This window comes from Apium graveolens, chromosome 11 (assembly GCF_009905375.1).
Source record: "Apium graveolens cultivar Ventura chromosome 11, ASM990537v1, whole genome shotgun sequence".
NCBI lineage: Eukaryota > Viridiplantae > Streptophyta > Magnoliopsida > Apiales > Apiaceae > Apium > Apium graveolens.
In genome coordinates, this window is record NC_133657.1 from 9,087,118 (window position 1) to 9,107,948 (window position 20,831).

The 20,831-nt window shown below is 33.0% G+C and overlaps 1 protein-coding gene across 3 annotated transcripts; it reads left to right on the top strand.

The window, feature by feature from the left end:
• Positions 1-4,743: 4,743 nt before the first annotated feature.
• On the top strand, positions 4,744-14,723 carry LOC141695098 (uncharacterized). Of its 3 annotated transcripts, none has more exons than XR_012564276.1 (5): positions 4,744-5,135; positions 7,058-8,475; positions 9,629-9,674; positions 11,469-13,599; positions 14,341-14,723. XR_012564276.1 is itself a non-coding variant. In XM_074499355.1 (4 exons), the coding sequence occupies exons 1-4, from the start codon at positions 4,809-4,811 to the stop codon at positions 13,386-13,388; spliced, it is 3,711 nt and encodes a 1,236-aa protein (XP_074355456.1). In that variant the 5' UTR covers positions 4,744-4,808; the 3' UTR covers positions 13,389-13,691. The 3 variants fall into 3 exon arrangements, 1 of the variants encoding a protein (XP_074355456.1); XR_012564277.1 differs by having other exon boundaries at positions 9,629-9,668; XM_074499355.1 differs by lacking the exon at positions 14,341-14,723 and having other exon boundaries at positions 11,469-13,691.
• Positions 14,724-20,831: the final 6,108 nt, after the last annotated feature.

The following is a 20,831-nucleotide window of genomic DNA, read 5'->3' on the forward strand; positions in this document are numbered from 1 at the left end:
ATGTTGTTTTCATGAAGTCTTGTATTATTTCATTGTCACATTTTTTTGAAACAATTTGACTGCTAAAATTTATTATTTTATTATTATTTTACCTGATAAATGTCTCATTCCTTTTAACTCATAATCATATTTGAAAAACCTATACAATAAATCACCATAAAAGGGATAAGGAAAAAAGGCAAGCAACTTCTACAACAATTAAGTCCGGTATACGTTAGCTCAGTTTCGCCGAATTCATTGATCGTGGAATGAAAATGAAAGAAGCTGAAAGCGGGAAAAAAATAAAAAGAAAGGTGAACCATAGAATCCTGGACACAATAAAAACTGATAAAGAAAAGATTGATAACACTTATAACAGACGGTCCTTCACAGAGGAGGAACGTATCTGTCAGGTGGATGAAGTATAAAAAAAATATGATAAAATGGAATTTAACCTTATTTTTTTGTTAAGATGATACACACATATAAGAAAGAAAGAATACACAAGGATTGGCCATTACTATAAGACATGCCTTAGAGAGGTCTGTCTACAATCAATCTAACATAACTAGATTGAGGGTAGAAAGCAAAATAGGGCTAGGAGATGGTCTAGCCAACTACAATAAACATCTATACAATCGAGATTCATATAACAATCAGAAGATAAAATCCTAGTTCTAATTATCCACAAGGATTCCAGTTAGCAGCTTATCGGGACTAAAAATGCCCTTTTTGTGGGAACGAGCATTACGCTCCCTCCATATGTGGTAAGCAAAAACCTGAAAAGAAAGAAGGGGCAATTTCCTAAAAGCAATGTCATTGATTAGGTCCTGGGAGTTCAAAATGCCTAACTAAGTGTCATGAATGCAGAGACGGAGTCGAGTAGCAATACAATCCAAAATGAATCTATGGTAGGTGCATGTAATTAATAAATAATCTGAAGTTTCTACCCCTCCCACACATAGGTAATAACGGGGCTGTACTAGGAGGCTAAAACAAGCAAGCCTATCATCTTTTAAAAGCCTCCATAAACAAAGGAGCTAAGAATGATACAAACACCTGATGATTCGAAGTTTGTCCCATATGAGGTGTTGTTAGGGGGCCTTGGGAAGTTTCAAGTAAGGAGTATTTAAAATATACCATGTTTAGATTTTCCTAATGTCAATATTGTCCCCAAAAAATCGAATCTTCCTTGGTACTGTCAATGAATGCCTATCAAAGCACTGGATCCAATCCTGGGTAGAAGGCCTAAACTGCATGATTTTTCGATTTACAACCGGGAAAACTCAAGTGTCATTTTGAATGATATCCCCAACTATACTATTCCATGGCATGTTCAACTGAGAGATAACAACATCATGCTTATCATGATTAAGACAAATGTTGCTCCATCAAGGGTCAAACTAGAAAGAAGTACTCTGGCCATTTCAAACTTTAAAGACCACAAATTGTTTAGCCAAATCATGCAACTGAAGGACTTTTTTCTAGATTGAGGAGCAATCTGTAGGCATAATGGTTGTCCAAAAAGATTTATGCTTAAGGGCTATTTTATGAATCCAAATAGCCCACAAAGGTTTGTGCTTACAAACCACTTTACACAAGTGAGACATGATTTTTGCAATATCTCAGTCAACTAGATTTTTAGGCCTAGACCACCTTCACTCTTAGGCACACATAAGTTCTCCCAACTGACCTTGGCTCCCCCTTATCTGTAATGTCTTCCTTCCAAAGGAACCGAGTTAAGATTTGCTGGACATTTTTATGAGTGGCTCCTTGGAGAATAAAATGATTAGACCAATAAGCTTGAATATGCATATGCACAACTCTATTTAATTGGGTCCTTCCAACAAAAGAGAGTAGAAGAGTGGTCCAACAAGCAATTTTTGAAGTTATGCGCTCAATAAGAGAAATACAGTCATTGATAGAAAACTTACAGGATATGAGGGGCACACCTAAAAATTTAACAGACAAGGAGCCATGAGGAACACCATAACAGCCATCAAACCAAGTTACAACCTCAGGTGCACAATTACATAAATAAATAATGCTTTTGTGAATGATAGGAGTCAAACCACTGAAGTCAACAAAGGTAGCAAGGTATTTTATTATATGAGCAATGGACTCCTTGTCAGCATGAGAGAACAAAATAACATCATCAACAAAAAAAATGGGTAAGCTTCAGGGCTTTACACTTTTCCTTAAATTTAAATTGGGTCGTGGTTTTTCTAGCGGACACGGGAGAATATTCATTCTAATGGTAATACGGAGATATAGGGTCACCTTGCCTTAGATATTCGGCTCCAAGAAAATACCAATTCAAATGCAACTTGTGAAAGTTTAATGAGAGAAGGCATAACCAACTTCATTTAGTTTGCAATAATTTTAGCTATGCATTTATACATAATTGAACAAAGAGAAATAGGCCTAAAATCCTTCATGTTAGTAGGGGTACTCACCTTGGGCACCAAGGCAATTGAAGTTGACTCCCGGTTGCATGATAGAGTTGTCAAAGAAATGCAGTATTGCCTTGCAAAAATCTGTCCCAACTATATCCCAAGCTGCTAGGAAAAAATTCACTGTAAAGTCATCTAGGCCCGAGGCCTTATTTCTTATATAGCTTTGAAAGTGGAGAAAATAAGATCACAAGTATTGGTTGCTCCAAGGCTGCAGCTTGATCAAGAGTGAGAGTAGAACAATCAACTTTGCACAGAATCCTTGAGGTCTTCACACTGATCCTGATAACTGTTTCAAATGACTTCGACCTTATTCCTCCGTTGTATGAACATGTTAATGAAATTTATACGGATCTCGGTTGATGTCTTCTTCACTGTAGCTACCAAAATCATCATGTATATGCCCAATAAATAATTTGTACTGATCTAGTGGAATATAGATTATTTCAAGACCTTTGTTCTATGTTGAGTTATCCAAACCAGTATTGTTGAGTTATACACATAGTTTCAATTTTGCACAACAATCTCCCCCTATTTGACTGTTACACCTGACAGTCAAATAATAATGGAGAAACCACTGTTTGGAGGATAACTCAACTAACCATAATCACGAGTCTTCAATCAGCTTTCAACATTCATCTATGGACCTGGAAATAATACTATCTTATATCTACCGCATCTTCTATAAATATTCAACTTCAACAAAGAATATATCTTTCTCTCCCTTATGTAAAGTTGCAGATAGATACGTCTTCCAAATACTGTCTTCAATCTTCAAATCTTCCTATATAGCATATAGAAACATTTTGGAACTTAGAACCGAAATCATAATCTCTCCTCCTAAGATGAAAAATCCTCTCCTTAGTACAATAAAGTTGGAAACTCCCCTTCTTAATTTTAGAAGGACTATTAAGTCTTGATAATCTCCCCCCCTTAGCTGAGGAATCTTCCAAATATTGTCTTCAATCTTCAGATCTTCCCATATAGCACATAAATTTTTTTTTGGAACTTAGAACCGAAACCATAATCTCTCCCCTTAAGATGAAGAATCCCCTCCTTAGTACAATAAAGTTGTAAACTCCCCTTTAGTTTCAAAAAGACTATTGAATCCTGATTATCTCTCCCCCTTAGCTGAGAAATCTTTCAAAATGTATTGGAGTGAAATCTTAGGATTAAACAACCAAGTGAAAAGATTATTTATGGTAACAATTTCCTCACAGTGCAAGTGTGTGATTTCTGTTTAGTAATATCACAATGTGTTTCACTCCACTCCATACTCCAGTGTTTAGTCTCACAGTGTGTCACTCACTCAGAGTTCCAAACATCCAAGTGTACCTGCAAGAAAATCATTTTTTTTATAAAAAAGTAGCCTTCCACCTTCAAGGATGGAAACTCTCAGGCAAGAGATTTAAAAATATTCCTTATAAAAGGGGAAATTAGGATTCTTTTAAGTGGCAGAATTCCCGATATCCCTCAACTTTCATAAAAGAACCTTATAAACTCGTCAGATAATATCTGAATCTTCATTTATAAGTTACAATTTTGACAAAGTCAAAATTATTTTCAGATTTGAATTCTAGGAAGATAATCAATGATATGCCATTAGGGATCAAAGATTTCTTCTGAAGTCTGTGAAGACTTATCAGAGATAACAATCCATAATCATAAATCCATATTCAATATCAGAGCATAAATAAATGCACCCCATATCTTAGGATCTTAACCTTAATCCAAAAATTAGAGAATGCAGTTGGTAAAACGAGGATCCGAGGATTAAGATTCAACCATTGTTAGTAACCTTGATACAGTTTAACAACAGTGTGTCAATACCTTCCATGTATGTGAATCTCATGAGAAATATTTCAATCAAAAGGAGTGACTTTCATTCAGATGTCCTGTATGTTAAGCGGATTTTCATATTAGAATTTTTAATTATTTATCTTAATTGCTATATTGATCATATTAGCAATTGGATTAGTTATTTTAACTAGCTGATTCAGTAATACATTTTAAACTAGAGGATTGAATTTATCAGTATTAACTAAAACAGTTTGATAAATAAAAATCACTATTTTAAAAAAATAACTACCAAAAACTAATATTAAAAATTTATTTGAAACATTCTTGTTTAAAATTATATAATCTTAAAAATATGTGCAAATTATTTAATTTCATTACCGCGTAATACGATTAAACTAAATTATTTTTAAAATTTGGGCTATAATTAGTTTGAGTTAATCAAATTGATTTAAACAACCAAAAAAAATATAAAACCCGATAGAGCTCCGAACCGCAATCTCCCCAACTCATCACCACTGATACATACAACATACAAACATTATACAATACAACTCATCAGTGGGACATAATAAATCCATGGCATTTCAGCTCCCAACCGATCTGATAAACCAAGTTCAGATCGCCGCCCGTAACGCCGCCGGCCTAAACGGTTACAATCCCGACGACCCTTCTCTCCCTTGTTTACCCTCTTTCAATGCTTCCATTTTTGGGCTTGACCCTTCTGCCCCTCACCACTTAAGATGCAAGATTTGTAAAGCCAAGCTTCTCAGAGGTCAAGATTCAGTTATTTGTATTTTTTGTGGCAATCAACAGATTAATAATGACCTCCCCCCTGACCCCATTTCTTTTACCAACACTTTTGGCTATCAGTGGCTGCTCCATTCTTTGGATTTGGTTCAATCTGTAAGTTCTGGTGACCCTTTTTGTGTGTTGTATGTTTAAGTGTGTTTATGATGTGTTTTGTAGTTAAAGATCTTCTTTTTATGGTTTTGTTGTGTAGTTTTTTCGAGATTGATGAGGGGGTTTTGTGCATTTTGATGTTTAGTTAGTTTTAATCTGGATGTAGTTTTCTGCTTATGGTTGATATTTTTACCCCTTGCTCCCGGCAAGTGGAGGGTAAGTAAAGTAGAAGTAGTTTCACTTGCGTTCATAATTGTGCTCCCGAGTTTTTAAAATGAGCGAAAGCAAGTGATAATGAATGCAAATTTAACAAACTTTCATTCCAAAACTTTCACTCCAAAAATGGGATGAAAGTACTTTAACTCCTTATCATTTGCTTCCTTCCCTTTAAAGAACTCGGGAGCAAGGCCTAATTAGTGGATGATGTTTTACTTGGTGAGTGGTTTTAGATTCTTATGATGTTGTGTTGGTCAGGCGGGGTTTTGGGGTAAAGTGTGTGCTTGCGTGCGTAATGTTATCAGGTTTTTGGCATGCTTCTAGCTGATGTCTTAGGATATGTGAGATGAGTGAGTTGTATAAGGTTGATACTGGTATCGGAGTTGAAGGATGTAAAGATGGAGTTTTTATTTTGTTTGTTAATAATATTAGCTTTGGAGTTTCAAGATCATTGAATGGGTTTGTACTTGCACTTCTACTTCCTGGAGGTAGTATAGTGAAGAATGATCTTACTTACGAGTACGATGCTTCCTGTGCGGGTGCAAGTATTTGTCTTTACCTTTGCTTAACATGGTTTCACTAGGGCGTGGATTAAGATTTTGATCATGAGATCTAATCATATACTTATTGCTATAGAAGACATGATTTCTGAGGCGGTTTACAACATCAGGATGAAGTTGAAAAGTGGGAGGGTAGATTATATATGGACTGCTTTAGCAAGGACATTTTATATGTTGTTACTTCAGTGTTTAGGTTCCTGTTTGGGTATTATTTCTTAACGACTTGAATTCATAGATTCAGGGTAGCGAAGACAGTGAGGATATTTGGTTGTTTGAGATTCTGTTTTCTTTTCATGTGGGCGGAGATACCTTAGAATGCGGGAACTAACTGTATATTTTATCAACCTAAAGTCCTAAACTCTGGTGTGCAACTGGTTACTGTATACACTTCAATGAACTAATAACTGAACAGAAATCAATGACAGTGTAGAAAGCAAAGGCTTTCATTCTTTATGTTACTCATTTTTTCTATTCTTGTAGCGTTTTTTATTTGCAGGTTATCTAGATTAAGCTTCCGCCTCTTTTTAGCTTTTCCACCTCATAATGACATGTTTATTGAACATAATTCTCCCTCATATTTAACCCTTTTAAAGGTAACCAGGTTGTGTATGAATATTATGTTTTCGCTCCAATTTTATAACAAAAGGAGATGATTAGCTAGCTTTCTTTATTTGTTTTCCTTTGCTTTCCTTTGCTTTATTTTGGCCTCACTTTTAGGGTATAATGAACATTTTGTGTTATAACTTCTTCATAGGAATTGGTGAACATTGTTTTAAGGATGACCCTATACTATGTATTTTCTTTCTCTGGAAGACTTCTTCTGCTCCAGATACCTTGTGGATCGTTATTACTTTATTTATTATGACCAAATTATCTTTATTCATGTGAATGAGTTTTGCTGGTATCCATAATGTTCGTAGTACAAATTGTAGTACAAATTTTACTGGTGGTCTAGCTAATTATTTGATTGTGTGTTTTGTTGGAGTATTATATTTTAATTTTTCGTTTCTGATTCAAAGAGTTTTCGTCCTTTGTTCGCCCTTTTCAAATAAATAAATAACATGTAATTTCTTATAAAAGAATTTAAAGTCTAATTTTGGATAATTTGGTGAATTGCTTTTCATCATATCATTATTATGATTGGTGCAGGAAACTGTCGGACCGGCCACTGAAGAATCTGGATCAAACAGAGGACACATTACACCATACCAAAATACTTCTTTAAATCATCTGTTAGATTTACAAATTACATGGCCAGATGAGTTGGAAATGCCTGAGACAACTTTACCACATAAGACATCTGAACAAAGCAGCAGCTCTTTCAATTTAAGTGGAGCTGATCTGGACGATGTCCTCTCAGGGTCAAAGAGGGATCTTAACTCTGATGCTTCTGTACGACCAATCACAGAACAGCAGCTTGACAGTGTAGAAAGCAAAGGCTCTGTTCAAGGGAATCCTTGGTTTTCTTCAGATGTCAACTCTGCAGACTTGGCTGTTAAGTCTTTTGAAGATAGCCAGGGTGATTCTCACTCCGGATGGGCAGCAGACTTTCAATCTGAAAACAAGGAAGAGAGTTCAAACTCATACGGCTCTTTTGTAGTTTCGAATGTTGATCTTTCTTCTCACATTGATTCGGTATTTGGAGCAGGAAAAGAAGAAGACCGGCAAAAGCCTGCGGATGACTTACCACCTGCTCAATCTGTGTCTCATGACTGGATGCAAAATGACCTCTGGAAAAATGTAGACTCCAAGGTTTCTCAGCAAGCTGTACAGTTTAGTTCAACTGCTGAAGCTGAAGATAAAATCTCACCAAATAATTACAAAATTCCGGATCCTAAAGGTGTAGATTGGTTTGAAGATAATGAGTGGCAGAAGAACATTACGAATGAACCTAGCAATAAGATCAATGATAATCCTGATGCTTTTGATGACTGGAATGATTTTGCAAGCTCAAGTAATGTTGTAAATCTTTCTGGAGACGAACCTAGCAATAAAATCATCAATAAATCTGATGACTCTTTTACTGATTGGAATGATTTTGCAAGCTCAAGTAAAAGTGCTGTAAATCTTTCCGGAGGAGAACCTAGCACTAAGATCGTTGATAAACCTGATGATTCTTTTGATGATTGGAATGATTTTGCAAGCTCAAGTAATGTAGTAAATCTTTCTGGAGATGAACCTAGCGATAAGATTATTGAGAAACTCGCCGATTCTTTTGATGGCTGGAATGACTTACCAGGCTCAAGTAATGATGTAAATCTTTCTGGAAATGTGCCAAGCAGTAAGATCATTGATAAACCTGATGATTCTACTGATATTTGGAATGATTTTGCAAGCACAAGTGATTTTAAAGATCTTTCTGGAAATGCTTGGAAAGATAGCAATCTTCAAAATTCAGTTTCAAGTGAGCAGACATCTGATATGAATTTGTTTAGTTCAACCGTTGACATAGAGGACAATGAATTCGGCAGCTTCTCACGGATAAATTTCGTTTCTGGCTTACCTGGAAGTTATGATGGTGATGCAGTGACGAATAACATCTTTAAAGAAGTTCATGCTTCTGAAAGGTGTGTGCTGTATTAGTGTTAATAGTATGTCCTTGTTCAAGTTTCAGTTCAATATTACTACAAGTATCACTGGTCTATACACAAGGTCATTTATATCTTTATATAATAATCTTATGAAAATTGAAAAATTATTGATAAGTAATACATGTTTGAGACAGCTATATACTCTATATGATTTATTTTTATAAAAATAGTCTCTCTATGCATTTAAAAGTTTCAAACTTAAATCTTTTTTCATATAATATTTGTTGGGCCTCCTAAATACATTCTATTTTCCATGTATTTCCTAATACATTCTATTTTATCTCCTATTTGGGCTCTATGGCCCAACACTATTATTATCATTTTTAAAGGCCATCCTTTTTTTAACTCATTTTGTATAATTCTAAGATCCGATGTTTAAGTTTATATATTTTTAATATTTAATCCGACCCAAAAGAACCTACCAATCCATATGATGTACTATCTAGGATTGAATATTTACAAGTATATATATGTGTGTGTGTGTGTGTGTGTTTGCGTAATGGCCTGTTTGGCAATTAGCTGTTAGCGGGTTGAATTAACTATTTTGACTAGCGGATTGAGAAAGATGTTCTGACCAGTGGATTGAATTTAGCTGTTTTGAAAGCTTTGATCAAAACTGCTTGGTAAATAGCTGTTTGAATTAACTGTTTGTAATTTAACTAGGCACATATTAATCCTCTATTTGAAAAAGCTCCGCCAAGTAGGTTTTTCAAAATTAACGGACTGGGTCCAAAATGATATTTCGATCCGCTAAGAACCAAACACCAATATTAGAGGATTCATCTAGTCAGATCTCTAATTTAGTTCAATCCGCTAACTTTTTCAAACCTCTAACTTTTAAACACCCCTATTATTTTAGCCCCACCCCCAAATCTTTCATACCTTAACCCGGCCTAGAGAACTTTTCACATGTTCTCTTTCTTTACGTAATTAAGGCATTTAGGACTCAGAGCTATGGTGCACAAATGTTGTATGATAAATTTTATGTACTCTGCAACTTTGATACTATATGATGCAAGTACAATATTTTCCACTGGACATTTAACTAGTATACACAAGTCAGTTTTATCTGTTGAGTCCCTTCCATTTGATGATGTCGTTAACATTGTATTCACTTTTCTTTGTTCAGGAACAACAATGAGCAGGATCTCGTAAAAGAATTACCTGAGGTGCCTGTATGTATGAGTAACAAACTTATTTACGTGAATACACCTTTATACATTGTGTTAACTGTTATTTATGTTAAGTTTCTTCTTTTAATCCCATGTTTTGGATGAGAATCATTTATATACCCTTTTTACCCCCATCCATGATCCAGTTGGCGTCTTTATTGTCAATCCCTAGTTTACAGTGTCTTGATGCATGTATACCTGTTTGGTCCATTTTAATATCTTTTTAAAATTTATTTAGAATTGCATTGCTAACCTTTCTGTATTTGTTGAAAAACCAGCCACCATGATTGTAGCCAGGCTTTGGTAATAGTTGTCGCAGATATTAAGTAACATTAAAAAATTTATTAAAAACATAGAAAGTTAGATATCTCTATGTTCTTACTTCAGTGTTTAAGTTCGCGGTGGGGTGTCAATGCCTTGAATTTTTGGTTTTGGTATAGCAAGAGCAGAGAAGAACAATTGGTTGATTGACGTTCTGTTTTCTTTCCGTGAGGACTGAGGAAGGTACCTTAAAACCTGAGACCATGTATATTGACAACAAAAAGTCCTAAACTCTGGTGTGCAAATGCTTATAATACATTTAAAGAAACAAAGATTTATATAGCGAAAACGATAACAAGGTCTTAAGCGATGAATTATACGATTCCCCAGAATATTTAATCAATATTATTCTCAAGAAAAGTGTATAATCAAAGCTAAGTAATAATGTGGGGATTACATCACTTATATAGACTATAAAACCCTTGTATTAAACCTAATGGACTAAGGCCCATAAACAATTGGGCTTTACTATAAATAACCTACTTATTTAATAAACTACTAGCCGCACATATAAAACACAAACAAATAATTTTAATCCTCCCTAATCTAAATTCGTATAAACTCATAAATAACATATAAAAACATTCTCCATTCCCGTTCCTCATCATTCTGCCCTTGTTGGAGATAAACTAATTAATAACATATATATATTAATTCCTTATTCTTGTTCCTCATCAACATTCCTTTGACTTTATTTAGCATCTTTAATGCTTAGGAGCAAGTATGAACTGAAACAGATAAGGTGAAATTCGAATTCTTGTGTTCACTCTTTCTGTTCTACATTTTTTCTATTCCTTGTAGATTTTCTGATTTTGAAGGTTGTTTAGTTCAAGTTTGAGCATCTTTAGCTTTTCTACCTCGTAAATATATACACAGAACATGATTCTCCCTCATCTAAAATTAGATACTTTCACGGTTACAAGCTTCTTGAATAAGTTTTATGTTACCCTCCAGTTGATAATAAAGAAAGATGCTCTGCTTGTTTTTCTTTGCTTTTTGTTGGCCTTAATCGTTTTTTTTATTTTTTTTGGGGGGGGGGGAGGTTCGGACATTTGCTTACTTTGATATTCATAGAGATGGCCCTATTCTCTGTATCTCTCTCGCTCTCTCTCTCTCTCTGGAAGTCTTCTTCTGCTCCAGATATATTGTAGATTGTAATTACTTTCATATTGCTGACCAAATTTATCTTATTAATCTTAAGATAGCGATTAGTTCCGTTGGCCTTTATACTTTCTTGAGGACAATTTACATGGGTTTTCTGGCTAATTAATTGGTGGTTTATTTCTTTTGATATTTTATTTTAATGATTTGAATACCTTGTCATCCCTTATTCACCGGGGTTTGAGGACCTTTCTAATAAATAAATAAATATTTTTAATGTTAAAAATACTAAAGTCTAATTTTGTATTTAGCAACAAAAAAAGGTTTAATTTGGTAAATTGCTATTTTTTGATTCCATTTCTATTATTGGTGCAGAAAACTGTTGGAACATCTACTGAAGAATCTGAGTTAAACAAAAGACACATTACACTAGACCAAGAAGCTTCTTTAAACTATGTCTTAGATTTCAATACAACAAGGTTGAATGAGCTTGAAATGCGTGACACAACTGCACCGCATAAGACACCTGAACAAAGCAGCAGCTCTTTCAATTTAAGTGGAGCTGATATGGATAATGTCTTCCTAGCGTCAAAGAAAAATGTTGACTCCGAAAGCAGGTCTTTCAATTTAAGCGGAGCTGATCTGGATGATGTTGTCTCAGGGTCAAAGAAGAATGTCGGCTCCAAAGCTGCTGCACAACCAATTACAGAAAAGCAGCTTGAGATTGAAAGCAAAGGCTCTATCTCTGGCTTTGGCTCTGTTCAAGAGAATCTTGCCTTATTTTCAGATGATCACTCTGCACACTTGGCTGTCAAGTCCTTTGAAGATAACCAGCGTGAATCTTTATCTGAATGGCCAGCAGACTTTCAATTGGCATATAAAGACGAGAGTTTTGTAGCTTCCAATATTGATCTTTCTTCTCATCTGAATGTTGACTCCAATGCTTCTGCACAACCAGTTACAGAAAAGCAGCTTGACATAGAAAGCAAAGGCTCTATCTCTGGCTTTGGCTCTGTTCAAGAGAATCTTACTTTATTTTCAGATGATCGCTCCTCAGACTTGGCTGTCAAGTCCTTCGAAGATAACCAGCGTGAATCTTTATCTGAATGGCCAGCAGACTTTCAATCTGCATATAAAGACGAGAGTTCAAAATCATATAACTCTTTTGTAGCCTCCAATATTGACTTTTCTTCTCATCTTGATTCGGTCTTTGGAGCTAGAAAAGATGAAAATCCCAGAATTCTTGAGGATATCTTACATGCTGCTCAATCAGTGTCTCGTAACTGGATGCAAGATGGCCTCTGGAATAATGTAGACTCCAATGTGTCTCAGCAGGCTGTACACTTTGGTTCAACTGCGGAGGCTGCAGATGGAATCTCACCAAATAATTTTAAAAACCCGGCTTCTGAAGATGTAGATTGGTTCGAAGATAACCATTGGCAAAAGAACATTACAAATAATCCTAGCGATAAGATCATTGATAAAGATGCTGATTCTTCTGATGATTGGACTGATTTTACAAGCTCAAGTAAAGCTGTAAATTTTGCGGCAGATGAAACTAGCAATAAGATCATTGGTAAACCTGATGATTCTTTTGATGGTTGGAATGATTTTGCAAGCTCAAGTAAATCTGTAAATCTTTCTGGAGAACCTAGCAGTAAGATCATTAATAAGCCTGATAATTTTTTTGATGATTGGAATAATTTTGCAAGCTCAAGTAATTCTAAAAAGCTTTCTGGAGATGAACCAGGAAATAAGATCATTAAGAAACATGATGATTCTTCTGATGATTGGACTGATTTTGCAAGCTCAAGTAATGCTTTTTATTCTTCGGGATATGAACCTAGCAATAAGATCATTGGTAAACCTGATGATTCTTTTGGTGATTGGAATGATTTTGCAACCTCAAGTACTGCTTTAAATTCTTCTGGAGAAGAACCTAGCAGTAAGATCATTGATAGACCTGGTGATTCTATTGATGATTGGAATGATTTTGCGAGCTCAAGTGCTGTAAATCTTTCAGGAGATGAACCGAGAAGTAAGATCATTAATAAACCTGAGGATACTTTTGATGATTGGAATGATTTCGCAAGCTCAAGTAATGTTGTAAATCTTTCTAGAGATGAACCTGGTGGTAAGATCATTAATAAACTTGATGATTCTTTTGCTGGTTGGAATGATTTTGCAAGCTCAAGCCAGAATTTAATTTTTTCTGGAAATGATTCTAGCAGTAAGATCATTGAGAAACCTGGTGATCCTTTTTATGATTGGAATGATTATGCAAGCACAAAGTAGTAGTGTAGATTTTTTTGGAAATGCTTAGAAACAATCATCAGAAAGCAGTTTCCAGTGAGCAGATATTTGAATTAATTCCTTTTAGTGCGATTGCGCACATGCAAGACAATGAATTCAGTAGCTTCTCAGATCCAAATATCTTTTTTTGCTTTCATGGCATTATGATGGTGATGCAATGAAACATCCTTGATCAAGTTTATGCTTTAGAAAGGTTTGTACTCTTTTTGTTTAAGTTTTTTACATCTTTGAACAAGTTTCACTATAATATTTATACAAGAATCCCACCCTTTGCATGGGCCTTTAGTTTTTTTTTTGGTCAGGTGCATGGGCCTATAGTTGAATGTATATTAATATTTCTTTTATTTTAAAATATATTGATAAGTGGATAAATGATAAGTAGTATATGTACACTTCTGTAATATACAATTTTAGTTTTTTTTAGTTCGATCATAAATTTTATGTAAATGTTTTTTGCTTACTATGAATGAAATTTTTCTTAAATGGCCATCTTCCTTTAAAAAAAAAACTCATTGTATATTATTCTAAGAACCTTTTCCAAAATGTTTATAAATTTATTAAATGCAACCTAAATGACCAAACGATTCTCAGTTTATGCTGTCCAGTATTTCTTAATTTTTTCCTCTCTTATTTTTAAGAGACCTATATTTTTTTTATAGTTGCTATAGTTTAAACATTATTTTACTATACAGAGTTACCGACTGTTCATGCTATATTTTATCAAGGATATAATTTCTGTGTTATCAAAGCAGCACTGTTTGAAGTTGTCATACTTTTTTTTTCCTAGACGGAGGCATTTTAGACTCCAACTATGGTGCATTGATATTGTTTGGTAAATGCTCTGTAACTAGTGTATAGTCGGTTTAATTTTATAGAGTACATGTTGTTTAGAGATTCCAGGGAATAAACATTATGTTTGCTTCTATTTTTTCAGGGACAACGACCAGGGTCACATCAAAGAGTTAACTGAGGATAGAGCTGGTCTTAATGTAACCACTTCTCGGAAGGATGACGTAGAGATATAAGATATTGATTTCGCAGATGCATGATCTCTATTTCGTTTGAGAGGGATTAAGATGGAGACCAATTTTTATTGTATGCAAATCTTTATGGGGGGTTTTATATTCTAGAGTTTACTTCATGTTTTGATGGTTACATTTTTTCATTTTTCGCGCATCAATTTTCAATTTTTGTCGTGCTGTAACGGTGTTCATACATGTGACTTGAATCTGCAAATTGTGTTCGTTTATAAAGTGTCCGTTTGAGTTGACTTAAAATAATTATATAGCTTAAAAGAGCAATTTATTCTTGAAGTGAAGAATGATTTTTTTTTTAATTTTAATTTTGATGTATGTATTTCGCTAATTTAACTTAAAGTAAATTAAATTGATAATTTTGGCTAAAAAAATATTTAGTTTATATTATTAAACATAAAGTTAAAGTATAAAAAATAAAGACATTCAAAATATAAAATACATGTTCAAAGATCACTTAAATATATAGAGTTTGATGTAAATTTTTATACTACAGTAGTTTTAACCAGAAAAAACTTAATACTTTGTTCCAAATCAATCGAGGAAAATAAAAGAATAAAAAATGAGTAATTTTCTTTTTCTGTCTAACTCTTCCCAAAAGTGAGAAGAAAATTCTGGGAACAAATATATAAGAATTTTCCTTACAAATCTTCAGAGATATTTTCTTTTCTTAGTTAAAAATGTTTTTGGCAACAAGCTCAAGAAATTAAAAAACAACTTTATTTTCTTTTCTTTAATACAAATATTTCGTAAACACAGCGTGTACACAAATACTCTCGATTGTTACATGCTAAAAATCCCATGGATTTGTACGAATTACAGTGTCTCATATCTCTGTTATTATAGTAATAAATCAGAGTATTAAATTGACTTATTTTTGAAAGTTCAAGTTGACTAAATTTGACTTATAATTGAAAGTTACATATATTGACAAATTTACAAATTGAATCTTGTAATAGATGGCACCAACAACTTGTAAAATTTACAAATTTTGTCATGTGTCTCATTCTTTTCGAGAAAGAAGACAACTACACAATTACATTGTTCCTGACTACATAGACTAACTTCTTGTCTTTCCATAAAATTATTACAGACTTTGCGTTGTTCTTCATTTTTGATAAACATGATCACTTGAGATCCGTCTTTGATTCGTCTCAGGACCTGTACGAACCGATATTGATTCAATCTCTTCGTATTGATCTCTTACACTACTAGCCTTTTGATTGAACTTGAATCAAGTTCCTTTTTTTTGCATGCTTCTTTTTCAACAATTTCTGTCGCCCGTCATTAAACGTACGTGATGAAACAAAAAAAATCAAATTGTAATGTAAATACTATTTATTTGTATATGGTAGGATTTTTTAAATGTACCAACAAGTTGATATTTACCAGAGACCGAACAATACCAAGTCCTAACGCAGATGCATGCTTTATTTGAGTGTAACTATCGAACATCGATTCTTGCTTATCGTTGAGAATCCCACGTACTCGATCAACACTCCATAGTTTGGAAAAAGAAAGCTTGATAACAGTGAAAGACGACCTTTTTGAGTTGAATCAGTTGTTGAACTTGAAGAACTAGGTTTTCTTGCATATGCTCCAACTGAAACTTATCTCAAAGTGTCGCTTTTCCTGCTTCTAGCTTACTTCTGTCTAGAATGTTGTTCAGAATACCTGTACACAAACACAACTTAAGTGATGTTACAAACAAACACTCCTTATTAGAACTACGTTCTCGTTAAGACCACATACAAAACTTACTTGAGAGACCAAAACCAGGAGCAAAGTTAATTTTCTAGGATCCACATCTCTTCTGGGCTACCATGCCAAGTGTTGAGAAGACTCAAGCATACCCTGCACAATTTTTCACATCAGTGTACATATTTGGATTGACCTCGAACCAACTCAATGGAGGGTCACACAAATAATATAGTAATACAAGCACACAGATTCGTATTCACATTAACTAAAACATATATTAATCAAAGTATATATTATCTTCTAAAATCTCCTCAAATTTAACAAATACATAATTTAAACATATATTAATACAAATATAAATATTTTATTTAAATTAAACATGTGAATTTACTCGAGACCATTATAAACATCTATAGATACCAATTAAACTAAATTAAACAAAACCAACACTAAATTATCACAAATATTTAAATTAAAAAAGGAGGCAGAAATAATCAGTTTCATTTAAAACTATAAGATTTCATTCATAGTCCCTATTAAAATTTTTATACTATTTAACACATAATAATAATTTAATATTCAAATAAATAAATTAAACTAATTATAAGAAAAAAGATGTCTATTAACAAACATTTAGAAACCATATACGTTCTACAAATAATCATCTTAATATTTAGAATGTAAATAAGTAAATTTTGACATGTCATCATTATATGCGTTACATAATTACTTAACTATATACAAAAAATTATTGATAAATTTTGTATACATATTATTAATGTGAAACATATTACCTGCCAGAGCCGTGAAGCATGCCAGAGCCGTGAAGCATGGACCCCAACTTTTTTTTGGAGCATTTTCTTCATTGTTTACTGTAAATATTTAAAAATATAAAAATTATAATTAAAAAAGGATAATATATAATTTATGTAACAAAAAAGATTAATGAACAAGAAATAAAAACTGATGAACAAAATTTTTGTATTTCAAAAATAAAACTCACACCCAAATATTATGCCACAAAAGATGAATGAGAAGATATGACTTATAATTATATTTCACAAAATATAATTCGTGAAATTCCTTAATATTACATTTATAATTATTATTTACCATAACTGTAAAGTCTGGGAAATTTACGTCTGTAATATATCATAATTATAATAAATTATGTGTGTTAATATGTCATTTATGTGTAATTAGCCATCAAACCCTAATTGCTATGTGTTACGTGCATTCTGTGTTGTTCCGGTATTCTTAAGATATTTTTCAGATATTTTATTTTGTATTTAAAGCTTTCATACCAAAAGTTATACGACCCGAATCATGATTTTAATGCAGTTATTTCAAATAAAATAATGGACCTTATTTTTTATCAAACAGCTTTTACCAACGCAATATTCTGAACGTCTAGGTATTTTACGAATTTTCTCGTTTCGTGAAAAATGACTTTTCCGAGCCCCATTGGGTGTTAAAACTCCCACAAAAATCACATTTTTATTTTTATAAATTTTTAGGACTATCATTTATATTATTTCTTTGTATTTTTGCATTATTCACAATTTTTGGGAAATTTTGGCATATATATTGTATATATAAAATAATTAATAATTAAATTTTAATACTCAAAAATTATAAAATTAGGGGCCTATTAATTTTAAAAGATGTAGAATTAGGGCCTTAATTTTAATTAGGAGTATTAATTTTACTACTATAAATAGCCTAATTTTTATTTAATTAATTATAATTAATAATCGAAAATCAGAAAATAATTAAAATTCTCTGCAAATCGGGTCGGGAAGAACATGGTCGGGTCAGAAATGCAAGCCGTGATTTCTCATTGATTGCAGCATCAAATCGTGTGATTCAAGTACTCAAATCGAAGGTTTTCATCTGTTTTTTCTGTTTATGATCTCAATTTCATGTTTTAATATGTCGTTTTTGATTTCTAGGGTTTATATTCGAATTAGGACTTTTTGATTCCAGGGATATTACGATATTTTGATGATTGATATAGCTTCCTGATGTTATTTGCAATCGATTCATGGTGTCTAATTGGACAAACGATACCTGGATAGTAAAGTTCGATTATTAGGGTTTATGTTCGATTTTCAAATCACAACTCCGTAATTTTTATGAATATTTGGTTTTTAAGATGTTAGGGCTTTGATTGTATGTGTTCTTAGCTTTAATTTGCACTATAGGACGTTTGATTTCATGCACGATTTTGTGATTTCGTATTTTGACCGGAGTTGATGGCGGTTGTGGCCGGAGATAATGATGCAGAGGTGATTCTGGTCAGTAATGGCCGGAATCGTGTTGCTGCAGTGATTTGGGACAGATTCCAGCTGAGAAACGAATCAAATAACGTCTTTTTTGGCCTGAAATTGGCTCACCGGAATCTGTTCCGGTGGCCAGATTCTGGGCAAAATCCGGCGTGTTCTTCACGACCCGGATTTTGACCCATTTGACCCGTATAAAATACCCGGTTTTGATCCGTATCTGTTAGAGTTTGATTTTTGAAAACTGTTTCTGGAATTTAATTTTAATTTTAATTTTTATTTATTTTAAAAATCAGTTTTATTTATTTTATAAATTGATTAATTAATTATTTAATTAATTGATTTATATTATAAATAATCTGAAATATTTTCTAAAAATCAGATTTAATTATTTACTTAGTTACTAATTATTTATTTATTCGTTATTTATATTATATTAATTATTTGAAAATGATTTATTATTTTGATAATTAATCAAATCATTTTCAATAATTCATAATAAATTCATTTTAATTGCAAAAATTATGGAAAAATCATTTTTAATTCTGATTTTTCCTAGTTAATTATTTAATAATTATTTAAAAATTATTTTAGGGTTTAATAATTAGTAATAATTATTTATATTGAATAATAAATTGATTTATCAGTATTTAATTAATATTAAATAGACCGTTAGTCCGATTCGAGCGAAACGAAAGCCCTCTGACTCAGAAAAATGAATTATTTTAATTTAAATAATATTAAAACCTAATTTCTTTTAAAATTGGTTGATCTTTGTTATTTATTTGATTATAAGCCGAATCGCGTGTCGAGACGAGTCCGACAAATTCCAAAAAATAGGAAACAAGTCAGATAATGATCAGTGAAGCGAACAGTGAGTCAGTTTTGATTCTAAAAATTATTTTAACTATAAAAAATGCTTATGTTCTTATGTGCTTACGTGTATTATGTGGTTAATCAAGTATTGGTTGTTAATAAATAATATACGAGTCAATAATAAGCGCATTGGTAGATAATAGGAACGATGTGAAGTCGGTTTGAGATGCAATTGAAGTACGGGATGTTTAAATCATTCTCTTTCTCTAACAGAAGCTAAGCCAGTGAAGCAAATTGGGACGGTGATAAACAAAGGTGACATAATTGAAGTGAGTCGCGAAGAATGCAAATTTTTCCCCTATTCGAATTTCAGAATAATGATATCTCTTCAGATTCATATCACGCTTGTACTCTTTTGATTCTTGTTCGTATTTCATTTTAATTCTTGATTTCTCCTTAATCATATTCCAATTATTACGCATACATATTGGTATATTCTAGTGTTTGGAATATATCAAAGCATACCGATTGTTCTGGTTGCTACTCCATAGACCGGATAGTGATATTTTGGGGATTAAGCTTTACTTAATCCTAAGGACCGGGATATAATCGGATCCTTGAGATGGGCCGTAGTGCCTGGGTTCCCGACTTGATCTATATAGTGAGATATAGATATGCACTGTATCCTAGCTGATCAGCAGGGTATAAATGCGAACTTGAGTCCAGTTTAGTTCATTTGTATTCGCCAGCAGTGGCCTTCTTTCCATTATCGCGGGGTTATATCTTTGCAGATATACCCAGGTTACCGATTCATTTAAACTGCTTTAACACTGTTTATATTTTGTGGATTTGTTGAGCAACTTTTGGCTCACCCTTTTTTTTTCTATTCACCTTATTGTTTTCAGTTAAGAAGGAACATGAAATCCATCAGGACTCGAGTGGTAAAGAAGCGGGTCAAGCCTCGGGATCCTCTTATACCCAAGGTGTTGATCCCAATCCAGGAAGAAAGCTTTGAGCTGCCCGAACAGGTGGAGTATAAATTGGTAGTGTGTGTAATTGAATAAAAGATAATCTTAGTTTATAACTGGTTAGACAATGGTTTGTAATAAGAGAGTTGTGAGATTTTGAATTTGGTTTGTAATAAAGTAGTTAGTAGTTCTTGTTTTCGTACTTCAACCTAAAAAGATCCTGGTTAGCGTTAAAGGGGTTTAAATACATTTCATTATTATTGTTATTCAGAATATACAGGTTAGGAGATTAGCTAGTAACCCCCAGACTTATACCCCGGGTCTGGAGAGCGTTACAATAACAGGTATCGTCTACAAATCGATATAGAAAAACTTAAATACTTGTAATATCCCACAATTTTAAGTTAATAATAAAAAAGAATAACTAAAAAAGATTATAATTTAAAAAATTGGGTTAGAATAACGAGGCTAAAATTTGGATCAAATTTGAAAATAGATAACTTGTAAATTAAGAATTAGGGTTTCAAAATATTATATATAAGTCATATCTTCTCATTCATCTTTTGCATTAAAATTCGTAGGATTTTTTCTCATGCCAATTATCTATCTTGTAAATTTTGTTGA